Source organism: Carettochelys insculpta, chromosome 32 (genome assembly GCF_033958435.1).
Source record: "Carettochelys insculpta isolate YL-2023 chromosome 32, ASM3395843v1, whole genome shotgun sequence".
NCBI classification, from domain to species: Eukaryota; Metazoa; Chordata; order Testudines; family Carettochelyidae; genus Carettochelys; species Carettochelys insculpta.
The window spans coordinates 11342338-11362561 of NC_134168.1; the positions used below are offsets into that span (position 1 = coordinate 11342338).

General features: G+C 48.4%; 1 protein-coding gene across 1 annotated transcript; it reads left to right on the forward strand.

Moving 5' to 3' along the window:
* The first annotated feature begins 3274 nt into the window (after positions 1–3274).
* LOC142005064 (olfactory receptor 52B2-like) lies at positions 3275–4237 on the forward strand. Its single transcript, XM_074982745.1, has one exon. It carries the CDS (start codon positions 3275–3277, stop codon positions 4235–4237), a length of 963 nt encoding a protein of 320 aa, XP_074838846.1.
* Positions 4238–20224: the final 15987 nt, after the last annotated feature.

A 20224-nucleotide genomic window follows, 5' to 3' on the forward strand; every position in this document is an offset into this window, starting at 1 on the left:
AGGAACCGGGAGGAGGTATCTTGCCAAAGAATGAAGCATGTCTTGCTCCCATGCCATGAGGAACTGAAAGTGACTCCACAGTAGTGACTGTGAAACCAGGGTAAGGGATAGAAGAATCAGTCACGTGGCTGTTTTAACTGCCTTCATGCTCACCATGTGAGCTCAGAAAATGGCTGTAGCAAATGTGGAGGTGCCATTCTTCTGTGGAGATGGACAAGAGGAGGTGCACGTCTTGCTTACCCAGGGCCAGAACCATCCAACCATCATCCTTCTGTAGGACTGGAGACATTGTGTAGCAAGAGAGAGTTTCTGGATTTATGGTCCAACCTGACAGGCAGCTGGCACACAAGGAAGTGTTTTACGGTAGCTCTGATGTAGTCTTTTATGCTGCACTTCATCTTCTTCACTGTGATATTGTTATCATATGATTACGATAAAGTCATAACACAGGTTTTAGAAGATGAGTCATGTGAGGTGTCATTGGAGAAGTTTTGATTTGCTGAACAAGATTATCCTGTTTGTATCTATGCACCATTTTGGGAACTAAAGTTGTATGTGTAATTTGATTCTGGTCACACCTGGGCAATGCCCACTAGGCTAGATGTTTCAGTCTGGACAGCTGGTTAGCACGGTTCTGTTCAAGACAAAGAAACAAAAGGCTTTGGGAGAAACTTATCTTCCACCTGGTGAGCCTCCCTGAGAATGCACAACTCCCAGTGGAGCTTTGAAATGTGAATCCTGCCATACGCTAAAGCTCTATAAGACATGGAGAGCCTTCATCTTATTTTTTTCATGGCCCCTGTCATGGCTCCTTCCCCACTCTAGCAAGATAAATGAAGAAGTGGGGGCCAGCAAAAGTACCTCCAAAACCTCATCTACCAGGTTTTCATACAAACTTCCCCTCAAAAATCCTAAAAACCCTTTTGGGGTTAAAATTTTGGGGATAAAATTCGCTGGCACCACCCAAGTAATAATAAGGAAACCAGGGAGAGACGACTTGGGAAATCTCAGCCCAAAAGTAAAAACCAGGACGCAAACATTAACCAAAACCAGCTTAATAAAAAGAAAAAGAGAGAACTTTTATTCTTCCAACACTATTGGTGCTGCGAGCCTCATGGCTAGATGGAAGAGTCACAAAGTAAAACACATGGGGAGTCTCCACCCTGGGCCAAGAACTTTGTTACAAGGAGAGTAAAAGAACATTTCTGAAAAGTGCCCAGATATCAGACCCCACTTCCCAAACCATAAAACAATAAAGCCCAACGGATCTAGCTAAACTCTACCTACTTACAGAAGATTGGAGGGGCTGTTCTTGGAGAGAGAGATTCTGTGTCTCTCTCCCTCATGGTTGGAAAAAGAAAAAGGAAGAGAGAAGAGAAGAGGGAGGAGCCAAAATTCAATTCTTACCTACATTCCTAGAGGCCAACCCCACCTGGCTAAGGAGGTGAACCCTTTTACTCCCAGGCTGCTGGCTAACCCTCATGATCATGAAACGCCCCCCAAATCACAGACAGTGCTGCACAGGCTTTGGCCACACTGGTTGTGATTTCTACCTGGAGGTCTGAGATAAGACATAGAAAATAAGCTTGCAACCCAAAAGAAAAACCTACCCTTTTGTCTGCCCCTCCCTGAGGCAGCACAGAAAAACCTACCCTTCTGTCTGCCCCACCTTGAGGCAGCACAAAAACAAAAGAACAAAAACAAAGAGCAAAAAAGAAGAGAAAAAAAAATTGCAAAGCTTGCAGCACAAAAGAAAAACCTGCGTCCTTTTGAAAATCCTGGGTTCTCAACACCACTGCCACCATGTCATGGCTTCTTCCCCAGTCTAGCAAGATAAATGCAGAAGTGGGGGCCAGCAAAAGTACCTGCAAAACCATATTTACCAGGTTTTGGTATAAACTTCCCCTCAAAAGTCCTAAAAAAACTTACATTTTGGGGATAAAATTCGCTGGCACCACCCAAGTAATAATAAGGAAACCAGGGAAAAACTACTTGGGAAATCTCAGCCCAAAAGTAAAAACCGGGACACAAACATTAACCAATACCAGGTTAATAAAAATTAAAAAAAACAACTTTTACTGTTACAACAATATTCGTGTTGCAAACCTCATAACTAGATGAAAAAGTCAGAGAGTAAAACACATGGGGAGTCTCCACCACGGGCCTAAAACTTAGGTACAAGAAAAGTGAAAGAACATTTCCAAAAAGTGCACAGACATCAAATCCCACTTCCCAAACCATAAATCAAGAAAGCCTAACGGATCTATCTAAACTTTCCCCTACTTACAGAAGATTGGAGGGCTTGTTCTTGGACAAAGATATTCTGTGTCTCTTTCCCTCATGGCTGGAAAAAGAAAAAGAAACAAAGAACAGAAAAAGAAAAAACCAAAATTTAATTCTTACCTACATTCCTATAGGCCAACCCCACCTGGCTAAGGAGGTTAACCCTTTTACTCCCAGTCTGCTGGCTAACCCACATAATCATGACAGCCCCCCAGACAAAAAGACTGCTGCAAACAACAGAGGGTCAAAGACCAAACTGGGGGCAAGTGCTTGATCAAGGCTAAAGCAATTTCTAGCCTGTGCATGAAAACCGTGGGGATTCCAAGACATAAAGAAAGTGCAGCTTGTGTCTTGAAAATCAGCAGGAGGGCTTGTACCATTAGCCAGGGTGAGAATTTCCTTGCTAAGTTTTCTGTTTTGATCTATTTCCTCTCACTTATGATCATTTAAAATCTATGTTTTCTAGTTTGTGTACTCGTTTTTGCTTTCTCTCAATGACTGAGTTGCATTGGAGCCCAAGGGAAAATCATAGCTCAGGGGAAAAGTCACTGTATACTCCTCTCCAAAGGCAGGGAGGGAGGGAATTCTATGGCCCGATGCTGTATGGTTCTCAATGGCACATAAGGCGGTAACATTTTTGGTTTATCCTCCAGCAGGGTTGTGAGTCTGGGAAGCTTGGAATTAATTTGGCTGCGGTCTCCAGGGGCTCATATAATGGCAAAAAGTTGTGTCCATACCTGTGCAAATGCTGGTGAATTAGTAAGACCAGGAGCATGTCTGTACCTTGTTCCAGAATCACACGGTGGGGGGGGACATGCTGGTGGGTCAGAGGGCTCGGTGGCATCTCACTTCCCAGGTGGCCTCCCAGAGGCAGCCTTCACTCTGTCACCAAATGCATTCCAGTCCTAGCTCACACTTGAGTTCTCACTGATTTTCACTTTTGCTGTTAGCTCCTGGAAATGGCATAAAAAGCTCCAAGGGATGGTACACGATGCCGGCCAACAATCAGACCTATTTTGCCCCTGTAAGCTTCATCCTGACCGGCATCGAAGGTACAGAGGAGTCGAACATCTGGATGGCCATCCCCTTCTGTCTGATGTACATTGCAGCACTTTATGGCAACTCTCTCCTGCTATTCATCATCGGGACAGAACGAAGCCTCCATGAGCCCATGTACCTTTTCCTCTCCATGCTGGCCACAGCTGATCTACTGCTATCGACCACCACAGTGCCCAAGATGCTGGATCTCTTCTGGTTCAGAGCAGGGGGAATTTCTTTTGCTGCCTGCCTCACCCAGTTGTTTTTCATCCATTTCAGTTTCATTGCCGAGTCGGCCATCCTGGTGGCCATGGCATTTGACCGGTATGTTGCCATCTGCAACCCCCTGAGATACAGCACTGTGCTAACCAAGGCTGTGATTGGGAAGATGGGGCTGGCCATTGTCACAAGAAGTTTCTGTGTTGTTTTCCCTGTTGTCTTGCTGGCGAAGAGACTGAAGTTCTGTAGGACCAACCTCCTGCCACACACCTACTGTGAGCAGAGGGGCATCGCCCGGCTGGCCTGCGACAACACCACAGCCAGCACGGTGTTAGGCATCGTCATGGCTATGTTAGTATTTCTGTTGGATGCTGCACTCATTGCTATGTCTTATGTGCTGATCCTCAGGGCCGTCTTCCGGCTCCCATCCAGCAACGCCCGGCTCAAAGCTCTGCGCACCTGCAGCTCCCACATCTCTGTCATACTGATGTTCTACCCACCCTCCCTTTTCTCCTCTTTTGCATACAGTTTAGGGCACATCCTCCCTGGTTATATTCTCAACCTCCTGGCCCATCTCCACCTGCTCCTTCCTCCCATGTTAAACCCCATTATTTATGGGGTGACAACAAAAGCGGTGCTGAATAGGGTGATCAAGGTGTTTTATCGATGCTGCGGCAGAAGCTGCCTGCTGAGCTAAAGGAGGCAACAAAAATATTTTGACACTTAAAAATTAAAGCCAGATGTTCATTTGCACTGTAGGGGTTTGTACCTTTGGGCTTCTAAAGTGTAAGCTTGAAACCGTGTCTCTGTCACCAATAAAAGTAATTTCCCCATCCACTGTAAGTCTCTGATCTCCTGAGACTGACATGGCTACAATGACGCTGCTCCGGAAGACGCAACTGAGAGCTGCCGGAGGGGTACAAACATTAAATCCATGTGCCTCTGAAGCTTAGGAAGGGGGAAAGGGTCCAAAGAACAATTCCAGAAACTCTGGGCCTTACCGTGGCTGTGAGTAGTCAGACTGCCTCAAAGATGGTACAGGTTGAACCCCTATCGTCCTGCTCTCTCAGCCGGTAACACGCACGATTTCGCATCATTTTAGTTAGCAGGATGGCCACGTTCCAAGGGTGGGGCCAACTTTCCTGCGGTTGCACAGTTCTTCACAGCCACCTGTCCTGGCTGTCAGTGTTCTGAGCTGTTGTTTAGCTGTGATTTACCCCCAAAATGCATTCTAAGAGCCCAGCAAGCAGTGAAAGCTTTGGTAATGTGCAAGACAAAATTGACCTCCAATGGTGCAGCAAATTTTCTCCTTCAACACTGGTCAGGTCGTTAGGGTGCCAGACTTGGGAGGTTCAACCTGTAATTAAAACCATATCTCATAGTAATGCTTCCCTTCGGCTCCTACCAAAAATTATGTTGCATCTTATCACCTCAGTGAAATGAGTGCAAACAGGGCCTGACGTGTGAAAGTGGAAAGTGTGGTGCACCACCTGATCAATTCACAAATAAGAAAAGTACGGAGGTAATTCTTCTGCTTTATTCCAAACAGCCAGGAGATGTGGAACAGGAAGGGAAATGTTTACCAATAGTTTGTCTCTACTGGGGACTGAGAAATGTTTCTTTGTTTTTCAGACATTCAACAGGCATACTGGCACCAGCAGGGTTGCACTAGTCCAACAAAAATTGTGTTGTGAGTTCTGTGCTGGTTTTGTGTTATTGCTGTTATTTGGGTGGCTATTATACAAGGGTGTTTATCACACACACCTTTAGGGAACATGATGGGCCTCAGGGGAAGCTCCTACCCCCAGGGTGAGCCTTCCCGGGAACTCCCCACAGAGCCTGTAAATAACAGCAGCTGTGAGTCTACGGGGCAGGTGATGAAATCCCAGAACTCTGGGCGCCATGTTAGGAAATCGGTGTTTTTCCACACGCTGGTCTGAGACCCAAGACTGGAAACAAAGCGTTCCTGCGCTGCGCTGAAGCTATAAAAGGGAGGGACTCAGCTCCTCACTTCCTCTTTGCACTCCACACAAGAGCACTCCTGGAACGAGCTGAGAAAAAAGGCTTAACTGGGGGAAAGGGCTGGACCCAACTGAAGGGATCTCAGCCTGTCTGTGGGCACCTGAGAAACCCAAACCGCAAATCAGCTGCAGCTCATGCCTGGCCATTCTTCCAGTTTCCTGGTATCAGCAGTCAGGGTGAGAACCTGCTAATTCATAATCCATCTAACTGGGGCCTTACGCTCACTGTGCCTCTTGGTGGGTTTGCCCGTGAACCTGATTCTCTCTGTTTGCTAGACCAGAAAATCAACCGTTAGCAGCGAATGAACGTGGGTGTAGTTTAACTTAAACCGTGTGTCTTTGCATGGAATATCGAGGGCAGGATCCCAGCCTGGTCACACACCTGGGGCTAATCCTCTGCACGCGGAGGGAGAGGCAAAGCCGGTGACAAGTTCCTCTGGGTCGGTGCTTTGAGCAGGGCCGGGCAGGGCAGTCGCAGTTCCTAGGCAGGGAGCGGGAGCTTTTCCTTTCTTGGTTACCACCAGAGCTGCTCAGAGACTCTGTGTGTAACTGCAGCTGGGCGTGTCCCTGCCTGAGCCAACACAAAAGAGGACTGGAATTTTGGTCCTGTGGCAGCTCAGGGGTCTTCTTAGCCTCCGTTTGGTACCAAAGAATTCAGACTGAACTGGGAGATTTATCTCACAATTGGTTTCTCCTTGTGAGTATTTCAATTTTCCTCTTTTTGTAAAATAGACCTGCCACTGGTCCTTGTTTTCTGTTATTCCAGGAGCTGTGCTCATCTCATACATCCCATCAACAACAAGATGTCTTGTGGCACCTGATAGACTAACAGATATTTTGGAGCATGAGCTTTCCTGGGCAAAGACCTGTTCTGTGGCTTATCCTTATCCTCCAAAATCTCTGTTAGTCTATAAGGTGCCACAAGACTTCTTGTTTTTCTCAAAGCTACAGACCAACACGGCTCCCTCTGCAATACTTATCCCATGAACAGCGATTTCATTGGAGATCAAAAGGACTCTCTGAATTAATTTCCATTCAGATGAGACTTTCCCTTTCTTCTATTGCTTCGTCTTAGGAATCAGGAATTCTTTGGGCTCTGTTATTTTCAGTTTGGAAGCAGTTCTTTTCCATGCAAGGGAATGACAACAAAACAGCCCAAGATGAGCAATAAAGCCCAGCCAGGCAGTAGGAGCGCAGAGCTCCATTTCCTGTGGGCAGTGAGGACTAGCAATGGGAGGAATAACTGGAAAATATATGGCAAAGGTTATAATCTTAGCTGAGAATAGCTGAAGGAAGGGTGAGGACGAGGGTGCAGCTGGCACTAGATGATGGATGGAAAAGGTAACACAGCACAGTGACAATGAAGTAATCAGATTTAGAAAAGATGAAGACCTGCTCCAGCATGTGCCGAGTCTGAAAGAACATCACTGCTTGTCCAGCCCCAGGGGAAAGAGAAAAAGTTCAGTAGTTCATTGCAAAACATGCAGAATAAGGAGGAACACACGGATCTCCCATTAAGAACGTAGAGGGTCAGATCCAAGGTCCATATACCGCAGTGTCCTTTCTTCTGACAGTGGACAGTGCTCGGTGACCGAGAAGGAATAAATAGAACAGGTGATCATCAAGGGTTCAGCTACACTAGGAAGGAACTTCAAAGCCAACTTTGAAGTTGGGCACAACATTGAAGTAGCCAGCAGAGAGTCTACAAACATTTTTTCCCTGACTTCAAAATTAACTTCAAAGTAGGGAGCCCAAGTTTCAAGTCTTTACTACATTCCAAGTTCAAAGTAGGTCTTGTCTAGATGCTCTACTTCAAAGTCGCTTACAAAGTTACTTTGAAGTTATTTTTGTAGTGTAGAAATGACCCAAGTGATCCATTTCCTCTCACCCATTCCCAGCTCCTAGCCATTATCCGTGAATCAATCCAGATTATTTGCAATCTGTGCATGCACTCCAGTATTCACCACATGTGTTGATTGCTTGTAGAATTATTCCACCAATACAATGCTCTTTCTTCTGTGTGTGTGTGTGTGTATGTGTGTGTGTGTGTGTGTGTGTGTGTGTTTGTGTTTTCTAGATTTCTATTTGCACTTCTCTCAGTGATCCTTTTCCGCTCGTGGGGAAGCCATAGCTGGATCAGGTGCATTGTAAGTCAGTGGTTATAGCAGCAGGCGATAAGGACTTATCAACAAGTGATACAGGGAAAAACAAGCAGGTGATTGCAGATTTACGGGCTCTGATACCTTTGCGTTAACATCACGGCTCGGCTACTTCTCTTTAAACACGTATATATTTTCTTGTTCTTAGTATTTGGAGACATAACAGCCTCTCTCTCACACAAACGCACACGCTCACTCTCTTTCTCTCTATTTTATCGCCTTTTGTTGCTCCCTCCTGTTTCCTCTGGGTCTATTTTCATTTTTATTTCTCTCTTGAGGAATTTTCCTTTTTATCACACTTTATTTCTTCGTATGTGGTTAGATGTCAACATCAGTTGTGCTCACGTACACGAGAGGAGGCTCGTGCAACTTATCCTGCTGTAAGTGAAATGAGCAAGAAGCTGAGACAGACGCACAGACAAACAGACAGACAGACACCCTGAAAGACAGACAAACTAACACAAACGTATATACATGACGGAGGACAGCTGGACAGACTTTCATACAAACCACAGGCTGTTGAGTCTTTTGGTGTATTTCACAGGGGGGATGTCTATACAGGTTGAATCTTTCTTGGCCGGCACCTACGGGAACTGTCCAGTGCCGAATGAGAGAATTTGCCAGACCACGGCAGGTCAATATTGTCTAGCACGTTACCAACACTTCCTCTGCTTACGGGGCTCTTGGAAGACACACGGGGTAAATTACAGCTAAATGACAGCACAGAGCACCGAGAGCCAGGACTGGTGGCTGGAAGGAAATGGATGGGACCACAGGAAACCCGGCTACAACCACGACAAGGGGTCGTCCAGCTTCATAAAATCACGCCAGGTGATGGATTTTGCTGACTGAGAGAGTTTGGGATTATAGAGGTTCGACCTGCACTTCACCTGGGCCATGAAATTCCCAGCTCCAGTTGACCCAAAGGCAACATGAGCACCTGGGCTAAAAATAGCAGCGTAGCCTTGGAAGCACAGGCGATGTGCCCAAGCCCAAACCGATCTGAGTGCTCAGATAGGGACACAGTGCCTGTCCCACACTGCCGCTTGTGCTGCCCTGTTCTCACCGCTGCTATTGTCAACCCCTCATTTGCTCCTCTGCCCAACCTGGGAACTTAATCTCCCAGCTTCAGGGCTAGTGGGTAACTCAAAATAGCTTCCGCTGCCCAGTGGGGGATTTTTTATATGTCTTCTCCATTTGGAGAGATGACAGGACCACGACGAAGCTATTTCCAATGCCCGGGTTTGAACTCGGAATAGCTCTCGTTTGCCAGCCAACGATTTCTGAGTTTTGTCTTCTCCAAGTCTCACTGCGGCAGAGATACCAGAAAGATGTGTGGGAATCCCAGCCCCACCGTGGGATTTCAAGTGCAGCAGAGGTTGAGGGAGAGAGAAGGGAGACGGGTGTAATTCAGTGGGTTCCTGTGCTCTTGTTCTGACCACATTGGAAGCTCAGCATGTGTCTTCCTTTGATTCTTGACAACTTCGTTGTTGCAGTGGAGAGAAGCTGTGATGTGAGGTTTCTGCCAGTACAGCTGACAGCACAGCCTGACCGTGCGCGCTCCACCAGTACTTCATGGTTTTCTTTTTCCAGATACGCACTATGGCGAAAGCAGAAGGAAGAAATCAAACAGTTATTGTGGAATTCATCCTCTTGGGATTTGGGAATGGCCCTGAGCCGCAGCCCCTTCTCTTCCTGCTGTTTCTGGTGACCTACATTGCAACTGTGGCTGGGAATGGCCTCATCATTGCGCTAGTTGTGTCTGATCGGCACCTTCACACCCCCATGTACTACTTACTAGGGAACTTGTCCTTTCTGGAGATCATTTACACCTCCACCTTACTGCCCAGGCTGCTGGCCAGTCTCCTGACTAGGGACACACCCATTCCTGTTAAGGCTTGTATTGTGCAATTGTGTTTCTTTGGTTGCTTGTCCACTGTAGATATTGTGCTGCTGGCGGTCATGTCTTACGACCGGTATTTAGCGATATGCCATCCCCTGCGTTACCCTGCTCTGATGAACGGCCGGGTGTGTGGCCAGCTAGCGGCAGGGTCCTGGATAATCAGCCCTGGGTTCTCCATAATAGGAAACTCTTGTGGGAAATGCCATTCTGTGGTTCCAAAGAAATTGACCATTTCTTTTGTGATTATGAACCCATCATAAAGCTGTCCTGTGAGGACACCCGCACTGTGGAACTGCTGACATCTGTTATTGCTGCCATAGGGTCACTTGTACCCTTGCTGCTGACTCTGGCGTTCTACAGTTGTACCATCGCTGCCATCCTGAGAATCCCATCCACCACCGGGAGGCAAAAGGCCTTTTCCACCTGCTCCTCTCACCTCATTGTGCTGACCGTTTTCTATGTGTGCCTGATCAGTGTCTATGTGGTTCCAACAGCCAACATGCCCAAGGCCCTACACAAAACGTTCTCTGTCTTCTACATAGTCCTGACTCCCCTGATCAACCCTGTCATCTACTGCCTCAGGAACAAGGAGGTCCAACAGTCCCTGCGGAAAGGGATTCGTAAAGTGGTTGCTTTCAGAAACCAATTGTCATGAGTGAACGTTTGGAATGGGGTAAAACCAGGGAGGGGGGTTCTCTGTAGGGGTTCTCTGTTGCTGTTTCAATATTTTGGAATTTGCTTTTTCCATATTTTTTTTTTCAGTTTCTGCCTCAGGGGGAAAAGGACAATTCGCATCCTTGATAACAGCTTTACCCCCTTTTCTGTCTTTCTCTCTCTCTTTCTTTCTTTCTTTTACGATGCTACATTTCTCCATTTGATCTGCAATGCACTATACACACATTTCTTCATAAAATACTTGCTCCAGTAATAGATATTCCCCATGCAAATTACAATATTTTTCATGCTACACGTGCAGCCAAAGCACTCTGCTTCAGTCACATGTGAAATTGTGTCTAAATTGAACAAGGAGCTTTACATCTTTTCTGTTATTCTGGGCTCTTTCACTCCCGCTGTTGGCACTGATATTCATCCTCTGGTCAGGACCTTCTGTCACACATCCACTTCTCAAAAGGAGGTGAAAAATGCTACATCCTAACAAGTGGAGAGCTTGGACTGGGTATTATACTTTGCAGATCTGCAGCTGGGGAAACAGAACTATGGCAGATTATGTAGGACTGGGAATCTCAGTGTCTGCCATGTTTAATTTCCTTCCTGTTGCCGCAGCTTTTGCGGGATTAGGGAACATTAAAATAACTCCATCTAAATCAACTGCAATATCAATGTAGGTACCAACAATGTGAACAAAAGATTTAGGGCCAAAATGGTCAAAGCCAATAAAACCCAATTTCTCTCTCTGATTCAAACAAAGAGCAAAGAATGAACTCAAATCAATGGGAATCACAGAATCCTCTGGCTGGAAGGTACCTCAGCAAGTTACCTCATCCAGCCGCCTGCTTCAAGCAGGATTAACCCCAACTAAGTCATCCCGGCCAGGACCTCTAGAGATGGAGAATTCACAACTGCTCTAGGTAACGCATTCCAGTGCTTCACCACCCTCCTGATGAAGTCGTTTTTCTTAATATCCAGCCTACTCCTCTCCTTCTGTATCTTCAGACTATTCTTCCTTTTTCTGCCAACAGTCACGACTGAGAACAATTTCTCTCCATCCCTTTTAGAGCTCCCCTTCAGGAGGTTAAAGGCTGCTGTTAAATCTCTCCTCAAGCTTCTCTTCTGGAAACTAAAGAAACCCAAATCCCTCAGCCTATCCTCCTAAATCATGTGCTCCAGCCCCTTAATCATTTGTGTTACCCTCCGCTGAACCCACTCCAGTACATCCATATCCTTTCAATACTTGGGGGGCCCAACACTGGATGCAAAACTCTCGATGTGGCCTCACCCATTCTAAACAGAGGGGAATAACAACTTCTCTAGATCTGCTTGAAATGCTCCTCCTATGTACCCCAGTATGCTATTGGCCTTCTTGGCTTCAAGGGCCCACTGTTTACTCATATCCAGCCTTTCACCCATTATAATCCCTCTGTCCCGTTCTGCTGTACTGCTGCTGAGCCACTTGGTCCCCAGCCTGTAACAATGCTTGGGATTCTTCTGTCCCAGGTGCAGGACTCTGCACTTCTCCTTGTTGAACCTCATCAGATTTCTTTTGGCCCAATCCTTCCATTTATCCAGGTCATTCTGGATCCTATCTCTACTCTCCAACTTATAAACCTCCCTCCCTAGCTTGGTGTCATCCACAGCCTTTCTGAGGTTGCAATCCTGTCCCTCATCCAGGTTATTAATAAAGGTGATGAACAACACCGGCCCCAGAACCGAACTTGGGACACTCCACTTGAAACCAACCACCATCCAGATATAAGGCCTTGACCACACCCCTTTGGGCCTGACCATCAGGCCCGCTTTCTACCTATCTTATAGTCCATGGATCCAATTCATAGTTACTTAACTTATGAGCAAGAATGTTGTGGGAGACGGTATCAGAAAGTTTGCTGAAGTCAAGGTACATCACATCCACTGACTTCCTCATGTCCACAGAGCCACAGAAGATAGTCAGATTGGTGAGACAGAACTTGCCATTGGTGAATCCATGTTGACGACTTTAGATCACTTGTCCCTCATTCAGGTGCTCCAAAATGGATTCCTTGAGGATCCCCTCCATTATCTTCCCTGGAACTGACGTCAGGCTGACCAGTCTAAAGGTCCCTGGATTTTCCTTCTTTCCTTTTTTGCTTGGGACCTTACACTGAGAGCCAGGGTGAATAACTGAAATGGTCTCAGAAAAGGCTAGAAGATCTGTCCATGCTCTAGATAAGTGGCTTTTGGCTGAAATGGAAGGAGCCACATGTGTTTAGCTCGTTGAAGTAAGGCGTAGGCAAAAGCTTATTCGGAGTGTACACATTAAGGCAATTTAAACACCCTGATCAATTAATCATGGAAACAGTTTCCAGTGGCGCATGGTGGATTCTCCATCATTGGCAAGTTTTAAAACAAGATTGGATTTCCCTCAATTCCCTAACTCAAAAGGAATTATTTTGGGGAAAGTTCACTGACCAATTTTCTACGGGTGATCCAGCCAGATGACTGAAATGGGCCTTTTTGGCATTGGGATCTGTGGATTTTCTCTGATGAGAGAGGTGTCAGTTAGTTCGACTGAGAGAGTTTTGGATTATAGAGGTTCGACCTGCACTTCACTTGGGCCATGAAATTCCCGGCTCCAGTTGACCCAAAGGCAAAATGAGCACCTGGGCTAAAAATAGCAGCGTAGCCTTGGCAGCACAGGCGATGTGCCCAAGCACAAGCCAATCTGAGCGCTTAGATAGGGACACAGTGCCTGTCCCACACTGCCGCTTGTGCTGCCCTGTTCTCACCGCTGCTATTGTCAACCCCTCGTTGAGACTCTACAGGTGGGATTACTTTATAATCCCTTATTGTCCTTAGAATGTTTGAATCTAGGAAAAGTTCACTCAGTACAATACAAACCATTGTCCCTGCCATTTCCTTTGGTTTATCTGAAAATCTCAGGGGTAAAGAATTGTGGAAAACTTCTCAAAGAAAATGGGAGATGTGGTGGAGATATTAATGAATGTGCTGGAGTGTTTAATTAGTGCTACTTTGTGGTGGTTTTAATTTGCTGATGAGTCACTGCACCTAAATTTCCATAAATACTCGAAATACATTCATACCTTCCCAGGCGAAAATGACTGAGTGTTAAATGAAGGAATGATGAGGAACAGGTCGGACTCCATTGGGAGTCACCAGTTCTCCACCAATTGACCTCACACGGGTCCTAGGCCTTGAACCATAGATGGGGCATTTCTTATCGTGTACATTGGGAAATATGCCAAAGCTACCAAACTGCCATTCACATTTTATCAGTATTTGGACAGGAGCAAAGGGACCCAGATTCATACGTGTAAAAGCCCAGCTTCATATTCCCAGCCCCTTTAGCTAACCTGTTTGTAACAACTGGGGAACTGGGGATTTAAACTCACACAAGAATAATTCAGTGGACTGTAAAGTTTCTCATTCCCCAGGGGAAGGATGGTTTGTAATTAGGCCCTCTGGGTATTAATTAACAGCAACATTAATTGTGCCATGGCCCCTGAAATACTGTAGGGAGTTGCAAGGAGTTTTCAGAGCCATGGGCCAAGCTGTTCCCTGGTGTAACCCCATTTTGTCAGTGTGGTGACACCAGGGCTTTGCCTGAGCCAGCGTGTGCAAAAATATATCATGTCTGACTTTTGCTGTTTTCAGTTCCATGTTGATGTCCTCTGGCGCCTCTGGTCGTCCCAGGCACAGCGATGCGGATTCAATTCTGTGCTGAGGAAGGATTTTCATGAAGCAAACCACTCACTGCACGCTAATGTTCTGCGGCAACAGCCTGGTAAACAAGAGGAGAACAGGGCTGGCCAATGCCACTGAAGTTTATCCCTTTCATTCATCAAAGCAGCCGAGCTTATTTGCCCTTTGCCTTAAATAAAAAACAAACATTTCGCCTCTTTTTTAACCCATCCACCTTTTCTGTTCCCTGTTCCATTGGGTGTTGTAATAGGCCCTCCCTTTAGAACCTCGTCGGCCTCAGGGAAGCAAAGGCCTTTTCTCCCTGCTCCGCTCACCTCATGCTCGTCCCAGATATCCATGGGATCCTGATGGATGCACGTCCAACCCAAACATGGTACCCTAATGAACGTACTCTCCATCCTCTGTACGCTCCAGACTCCCCTTCTCAATCCCTCACCTTCACCCTGACAATCCAGGCTGTGCTTTGCTTCTCTGAGTTGAGGGCTCCGGTAGCAGCTTCCTTTGGAAGAAGAGTTGATTTGTGATTCGTGAATTTAACTCAAATCATGAAATATTTTCAACAAAGCTCAATCTCCATTTTGCAAGGCTGACGGGCTTGGCAGAACTCCGCCCCCTTTCTTATGTGTCACCTGCTGGTTCGAACCCTGGTGTGGCTGGGGGAGTGGGGATCACCCAACATCGTTATCCCCTGCCTGGGGAGGAGAAGTCTTCCCTCTCCTGTATGGGAAGAAGATCACTGGCCTATGGGACGCTCTTCTCTCTCTCACCTGTTACTGTGATTCTATTTGGTATAAACGGTGACACTGCTATCGAAACAAGGCGTTGGACGTTCCTTCCCCCACACAGGCACCTTCAAAACTGACAGATATTTTGGAGGAAAAGCTTCAGATGCATGAGTGGGGGTGAGGTGGAGGGTTGCAGAGGGATATTTAAAGAGTGGGGTCCCAGTAAAAGGGAGGGCCAGAGCTGACAAGGCCTATTCAGTCAGGGTGGCAATGGCCCATTGTCAGTCATGTGTATTAAAAGAGGAAAAACCAGGTCAGATCAGACAAGGGTAAGTGGCCCATTGTCGGAGTCTAATGGGGAGATATTAACACCCAGGGCAAAGAAGCTGCTTTTGGAAGGGGCCGGCCACTCCCCGTCTCCGTTTCATCCTTGGTTGATGGAGTCAAATTTACGAATAAATTGCAGCTCAGCGATTTCTCTCTCCATTTGATTTGTGAAATCACTTTGTTTTTGGACGGCTACTTTTAAATCTGCCACTGAGTGTCCAGGGAGATGGAAGTGTTGTCCAACCGGCTTCTGTCCATTACCCTTCCTGCTGTCTGATCTGTGTCCATCTTTTCTTTTATGGAGAGACTGTCCAGTCTGGTCTGTGTAAATGACAGTGGGGCATTGCTGGCACACGATGGCAGATATTCTATTGGTCGCTGTGCAGGTGAGGGAGTCCCTGGTGGTGTTGTTGATGTTAGGTGCTGTGATGGTGTCACTGGGGTAGATCTGTGAGCAGAGCTGGCAGCGAGGTTTGCTGCAGGGATCGGTTCCAGGGTTAGAGTTACTGTGTTGTGATCTGTCGTTGCTGGGGACGTGCTGTCGGCCCAGTGCCTGGTCACTCCTTTGATGAATCACAAGGAGTGGTCGTTGGGCTCAGAAAAGCAAACGAGATTGGCTTCCTCGCCAGTGCATCACAGCTGGGGCCATGACTGCCGCAAACCCGCCGGCTGGGTGGACCTGAGGTTGGAAGCAGCCACAGCACAGCCCCAGCCGCACAGCTGCTCGGTCCCCTCTCCCCACAGCTGGGATTGGTCCCTCCCCTCTGGTAGTTCAGGCTACAGGGGGGCCAGAGCCAGCACCAGTGAGGTGAGGTGGGGGCAGACCCATCTCTGGGGAGGCAGCAGAGCCAAGGCCACCCCAGGTATTCACCACAACCCCAGCTCTGGGGAGAGAGGATGAGCTCAGCTGCATGGTGCTCCAGGGGTAGCAAGCCCCATCTTCAGGAGGGGCAGGGACTGTAATGGAGCCGGGGGGGGGACCTGTCCCAGCCACCGCAGCACCCCTGAGAGCTGAGAATGGCCAGAATGTCACATTCTCCTCACCAAGGAGTTCAGGGGAATTCAATGGTGGGGATCAGCCCTGCCCTCATGGCCCCCTGACTCCCCTGGAGCTGGAGGCAGGACCCCAGATCAGCTCTGGGCTGGGCGCACGGCCCCCTGACACGGCCTTTGGCCAGGGTCAACCCACACTTCATCACCTCACCTGACACCAGAGCAGGGACCCCCCAACCACCCCCACTTTCTTGGATCACTCTGTGGCCGTGTCCAGCACCACGGCTCAGCCCTAGCTCTCACGACCTCCCCGGCCTCCTAGCCCAGAGCTGGGGCAGAGGCCACCCCCACAACCCAGTGCTGCAGCTGGTTCCCCCCATCTCCCAGAGCTGCGGTGCTCCCCCCGGCAATCTTTGGGATGGGGCCCAGTTCTGCAACCTGGCCCTGGACCCCTTGTTGCCCCTGCGGGAGCGTGCAGTCTTAAGAGACACACACACACACACACACACACACACACTCCTCTCTGCGGTCCCAGCACAGTCGTGGGGGCAGGGTCCGGCGGGGGCGTGTCTGAGCAGAGGGCAGTCGGGGGGCGGTTTGGGGTGTGAGTTCCAGTGGGGGGTGGGCATTTCGGTTTGAGACATGAGTTCCGGTGGGGGGGCAGGTGGGCGGTTCGAGGAGTGAGTGCCAGTGGAGGGGTGGGGGCGGTTTGGGGTGTAAGTTCCGGTGATGGGGGGGCGGTTGGGGTGTGATTTCCGGTGGGGGTTGGGGGGGCGGTTTCGAGCGTGAGTTCCGGTGAGGGGGTGGGCGGGGCTGGTTTGGGCATGAGTTCCGGTGGGGGGACGATTTGGGATGTGAGTCCTGGTGGGGGGGGCAGATTGGTGCGTGAGTTCCGGTGGGGTGATGGTTTGGGGCGTGAGTTCTGGTGGGGGGTGGTTTGGGCGTGAGCGCTGCCCCCGCCCCTAGGAAATCAGCCCTGCGCACACACACGTGAGCAGCTTTTGGAGCAAAACCCCCGTGGGGCTCGTCTCAGCTGGGAAACGGGTTCTGCCCACTGAGTTTCTTGCTGTCAGTCTCTCAGGAGCCACCGGACCACTCGCTGCCCCGTCTGAGTCCTTCCGCCCAGCTCGCGGGATGGAGCCGCAGGAGTCAGGAGAATCTGAGCCCAGATCCCCGCCCGGCCCCGAGAGCGGCAGCAGCTCCGCACACATCTCAGGTGACAGCTCAGAGCTGCCCAGGGGATTTGAGCACCCACTTCCATTTCCTGTTAATAACAGGTGCCCAAACCACCTAGGTCACTTGGACAATCTCTGCCTCAGTCACTCTCCCCAGACTCAGGGGCGCACTGTGGGGCTTAAAGCCACCAGCTCCCTCCCTCTCCGGTGTGTGGTGGCAGGGGGGAAGTGTGTCTTCATTGCGCTACCCTATCCAAGTCAAGGACCCTTGCAGGGGTGGCCCTGGCTGCCCTTGGGGTCAGTGGGAATCCGGCTCTGTGGTCTGGGCAGTGGGTCTGGCAGTGAGGACTCCTGGGTTCTGGTCTCATTTCTGGCAGAGGAGTGGGGTGTAATGGTTAGAGCAGGCAGAAGCAGGAGTCAGAGCTCGTGGGCTCTCATCATGGCTCTGAGACAAGAGTCTGAGCATCAGGAAACTGCAGCTTCGAGCCCTGGGGGTTGTTCCTGCCCTGACTCTGGGGTGTCTTCCTGGGACAAATCAGTCCTCCTTGTAGGCAAAACAGGTCAAATAATTTACCAGGAGAGCAAATCTCAGAATGATTTTAATTTAGAAAATACAGGTGAAGATGAGGATGACGATGATACAACTTCCTACAAACCGAATCTCTCAGTGACTTTTGTTTGTTGCAGCCTGAGGCAGTGTTGTTTTCCTCTGGGGAATACGGCAAGAAATTTGGCGTGAGGGACTTGGTCCCAGAAGCCAGTGCATGTAATAAACACACCTGTTTCCTTCAGCACGTCCAGCACCAGCAGCAGCTGGGAGGTGGAACTGCCCATCCTGAACAAGGTAGGTAAAAGGAGCCTTCAGCCCCCAGCCGTCCTCCCCCTGCAATCCTCAGTGTTGTGCCCCACTCTGCAACGGGAGCGAAGTCACCTCACTGGTTCCTTCATCTGAATTTTCTATATGTGTGTGGAGAACCTGAGTGTCTGTCTGTCTGTCTGTCTGTCTGTCTGAATCTGCCATTCAGAATTGAGCTAATGTAGCTATCTTGGGTGAGGCCAAGCGCTGGATTTCGGGGCGTGGGGGTCATTGGCATGACGTGAAGTTCTGGTCCCCTCATTCCATAGTGCCCAGCAGAGTGACAGGTGAGCCCCACACCTCCTCCTCCCCCCAAAGCCTGATTTTTGTTGTTGTTGTTGTGTTGTTGGCATTTTTTCTTCTCACAGCTCTCGTCTTTTCTCCACTCTGCTCCCCAGCCTTCCTCCTCCTCCTCCTCCTCCTCCTCACTATCCACTGACTCTGAGTGTAACTGTTGTTTCGTAAGCAGTGGAAGCTGTGTGCTGTTTATGAATTGGAGCAGACTCATCTGAGTGGGCTCCATCTGATCTCTTCTCACGAGAATATCCACTCCGGAATATGACCACGGCACATGCTCCACAGGTGAAGCCCAATAATTTTGAGGTGGTCTCTCTCAACTAAATTTAGCTGAGCCCTTTCGTTGCACAATGTGGGCTTTGTTAATGTATTGCATGGTCTCCTGTTTCTAAAGGGACTGTCTGGGTGACCTGAAGAGCACTGAAATTACCACTGAACTTTCAATTACAAGAATCTCCCTGGACCTTATTCTCAGTGGTGAGTAAATCGTAGAATGCCAGGGCTGGGAGAGACCTCAGGTACTTTTGAGTCCAGCCCAAGACCTAAAGCAGGATCACCCCAACTAAATCATCCCAGCCAGGACTTTGTCAAGCCGGGACTTAAAAACTACTTAGGATGGAGGTTCCACCACCTCTCCATGTAACGCGTCCCTGTTCTTCACCACCCTCCTGGTGAAATAGTTTTCCTGATATAATATCCAACCTCAAATTCCCCCACTGTCACTTCAGACCCTTGCTCCTTGTTCTGACATCTGTCACGACTGAGAAAAACCTCTCGCCATCCTCTTTAGAGCCCCCCTTCAGGAAGTTGAAGGCTGCTATCAAATCCCCACCACCACCACTCTTCTCTTCTGCAAATTAAATAAGCCCAAATTAATGAAATAATTCCATTTATTTAGAGCCTGTCCAAATGTCAAACAAGAAATAAAGATATAAACTAAAATACATTCTGGAAAAAGCATTCATCTGTATGGATGTTTTTTATGAGTAAACATTGAAGTTGATGGCCATTTTGTGGTGGACGTTTGAGTTCATACAGACACTTCTGAACTGTAATTTGGGTTTTTGCTGCTTCAACTTTTCATATTGATTGAGGGTGAAAACAAACACTGGCATTTCCCAGGGGATGGAAATTCCATTTCCTGGCCAGCTCTGAATGTAGTGCCATGGTCGTGCTGAGGAAAGTCCTTAGTATTGTCAGTGGAGGTTCCCCAAAAGAGCTCTGAAGAGAGACACAAGAATTCTCACCACTTCTGTATGTTTAGAAAATATCACTCACAGCTGTTTGAAAAGGTTCTGTGATGTGCACTGGGTGTAGCTCAGCCCCACCCTTTCCTTTGCTCCTGTGATTTCATGTTCTCTCTTGCTCTCTTGGAGAGCGTGTGTCATTGAGAGTCAGAAGAACACAGTCTCCAGTTCTGGGCGTTCCCACTCAGTGTGTCTCTTCTGTTACTCTGGCTCCCGCTGACTGGCTCACTCTTACTTGCTGCAGTCCTGTGAGAGCCCCATAGTGAGGAAGTTAAGTGCAGGCAAAATACCTTTGTTGTGTCTCATTTTTAATTCCACTCTGTCACTTCACAGTCACACCCGCGATTATGAAGTTTCTTGTCAACAAATGAGCCTGAAGGAAAACATCTGTCGGAAATGTCTCCTGCATCACAGGATCTTTCTTGCAAAATTCCTGAAGTTAACATCATTGGACAACGCCCCTCGAGTGGTGTAAATTGAAGCCTCATAGGATTATAGAACATTAGAACCGGGAGGGACCTCGAGAGGTTGTTGCGTCCAGTCCCCTGCACTGCACAGACCGTCCCTGATAGATGTCTGTCTAACCTGCTCTTAAACATCCCCA